General features: G+C 42.7%; 1 protein-coding gene across 1 annotated transcript in view; it reads left to right on the top strand.

The window, feature by feature from the left end:
* LOC104507072 (talin-2-like) overlaps positions 1-2,122 on the top strand; it is a gene marked incomplete at its 5' end in the record, with an annotated part of 6,726 nt that extends 4,604 nt beyond the window's left edge. The window contains one exon of the mRNA XM_010148236.1: positions 1,218-2,122. Coding sequence (XP_010146538.1) covers positions 1,218-1,346 — 129 coding nt within the window. The remainder of the gene's footprint in view (positions 1-1,217) is intronic.
* Positions 2,123-2,563: the final 441 nt, after the last annotated feature.

Below are 2,563 nucleotides of genomic sequence, written 5' to 3'. Positions count from 1 at the left end.
TCGGGGCTTGGATGGGCATACTCTTTGCTGGTTAAAAAAACTGGCTACATGGCTGGGGGTTGTGGTGAATGGAGTAAAATCCAGTTGGCAGCCAGTCACAAGTGGTGTTCCCCAGGGCTCAGTGTTGGGGCCAGTTCTGTTTAATAACTTCATCGATCTGGATGAAGGGATTGAGTGCACCCTCTGTAAGTTTTCAGGCAACACCAAGTTGGGTGGGAGCGTTGATTTGCTTGAGGGTAGGAAGGCTCTTCAGGTAGATCTGGACAGGCTGTATTGATGGGCTGACACCACCTGTATGAGGTTCAGCCATGCCAAATGCCAGGTCCTGCACTTGGGTCAAAACAACGCCGTTCAACACTACAGGCTTGGGCAACAGTGGCTGGAAAGCTGTCCAGCAGAACAGGACCTGGGGGTATTGGTTCACAGCCAGCTGAATGTAAGCTGGCAGTAGGCCCAGGTGCCCGAGAAGGCCAATGGCATCCTGGCTTGTATCAGAAAGGCTTGCATCCTGCAGCCAGCAGGACTATGGAAATGATCATCCCCCTGTACTGAGCACTGGTGAGGCTGCACCTTGAAAACTGTGTTCAGTTTTGGGTCCCTTAGTTCAAAAAAGACATTGAGGTGCTGGAGCGTGTCCATAGAAGAGCAACAGAGCTGGTGGAGGGTCTGGAGCACAAGTCCTGCGAGGAGCAGCTGAGGGAACTGGGGGTGTTCAGCCTGGAGAAGAGGAGGCTCAGGGGAGAACTTACCGCTCTCTACAACTACCTGAAAGGAGAATGTAGCAAGGTGGGTGCGGGTTTCTTCTCCCAAGTGACAAGCTGTAGGACAAGAGGAAATAGCCTTAAATTGTGCCAGAGGAGGTTTAGATTGGATATTAGGAAAAATTTCTTCACCAAAAAGGTTGTCAGGCATTGGAACAGGCTGGCCCGGGGGGGGGGGGGGGTACCATCACCGGGGGGGTGAGTTACCATCCCTGGAGGTATTTAAAAGACATGTGGATGTGGTGCTTAGGGACATGGTTGACTTGGCAATGCTGGGTTAATGGTTGGACTTAATGATCTTGAAGGTCTTTTCCAACCTAAACAATTCTCTGATTCTAAATGTCATGATTCTCTGGATAACACTTAAGGCCCAGTTGTGACTGGTGTCATAGAGAAAGAAATCTTGTTTTATAGGCAGTATTCCTTGCTGTCATAATGCATGCTTCTGTTTTCTAGATCATTGCAGCCCAAGAAGAAATGCTGAAGAAGGAAAGAGAGCTGGAAGAGGCAAGGAAAAAACTGGCTCAGATCCGCCAACAGCAATACAAATTTCTACCTACAGAGCTGAGAGAAGATGAGGGTTAACCTGCTGAGATTTTCTTTTTTCTTTTTCTTTTTTTTTTTTGTCTATTTTTTTTTAAATTGTCTTTTAAAGAAATAAGCTAAAGGAGGACAATACAGTGAGAACTGCTCTGACAACATTCTGGTATGCCAAGCACTTACCTAGATAAACTGCCTGTCATAGCTTTGGGTGAGCAGAGGGCAATAAACACTTGTTCTTTCTCATCTGGTCAGCTGAGGTGCATGATGATCAAATAATGGTACAGTGTTAGGTTCATAATTCCTGTTCCTTCCTTGACTTATATCTCAGGAGAGAATGTTTCACTTTTTACTATAGATACTAAGTCAGTATTATTGTTGCTTTCCTGATGCTTGAGGTATTTATCGTTCCTTGACTTGTTATAAAACATTCATCATTATTAATAGGCAGTCAAGAAATCTTTCATATGATAAATATCACATGAGCTGGTGGTTCTCCCCCGCTTACCCTTGTGTAAAGAAGACCAAGATGGAGAAGGATGTATGTCTGAGTGGAGAAACATGCATGAGTGTGGGTTTGAAGAAGATGCCTGTCCTCTTTCAGTGTTATATAGCTGGTTCACCACAAAACTGGAGGAATTGTCTCTGCACCTGTTTGCACTAGTAGTATTACTCCTTACCTGATACCAACAAGCTTCTGCTTGTACCGTATTTAGGTTTACAGAATGTGGCAATAGCCATTCTTTAAAGAGCTCAGAAAACAAAGAAATGGAAACCTTGTCACTGCCTCAATAATAGCAGGTTCATGAAGGAAAATGCTGTTTCAATTATATACCTCTGATGTGTGACTACTTTTACAGTATTATACACACATACACATGTTCTAACATTGGACTGAATAGTTTGCATTTTATTTTTTAATTGAAATTATCTGGTTCGTACTGTGGGATTTCTGTTAGAATGTATGTTAGTTAAAAAAGGGAAATGCCCAGTACATCAAAAGACTATCACAACTCTTGTTATTCTTTTAATAATTACATTTATAATTATTTTGTTTTAAAACCTGTGGGTATTGTAGGAGAAGAGAATAAGTGATTCACAAGTAGACTTTTCCTGTAATATATTTTTAAAGATTTGGACTCTAGGGAGTTTGTTTTCATAGTTGGTATTGACAGAAATGTACTCACCAAGGAATTGCAGAGAAGAAATAACTGCAATCTTTGTCTTCAGCTGCAGAAAGGTATGGTATGCTCCAATGTCTC

This window comes from Eurypyga helias, unplaced genomic scaffold, assembly GCF_000690775.1.
Source record: "Eurypyga helias isolate BGI_N326 unplaced genomic scaffold, ASM69077v1 scaffold28093, whole genome shotgun sequence".
Classification (NCBI taxonomy): Eukaryota; Metazoa; Chordata; class Aves; order Eurypygiformes; family Eurypygidae; genus Eurypyga; species Eurypyga helias.
This window is presented reverse-complemented; position numbering and strand designations above follow the sequence as displayed.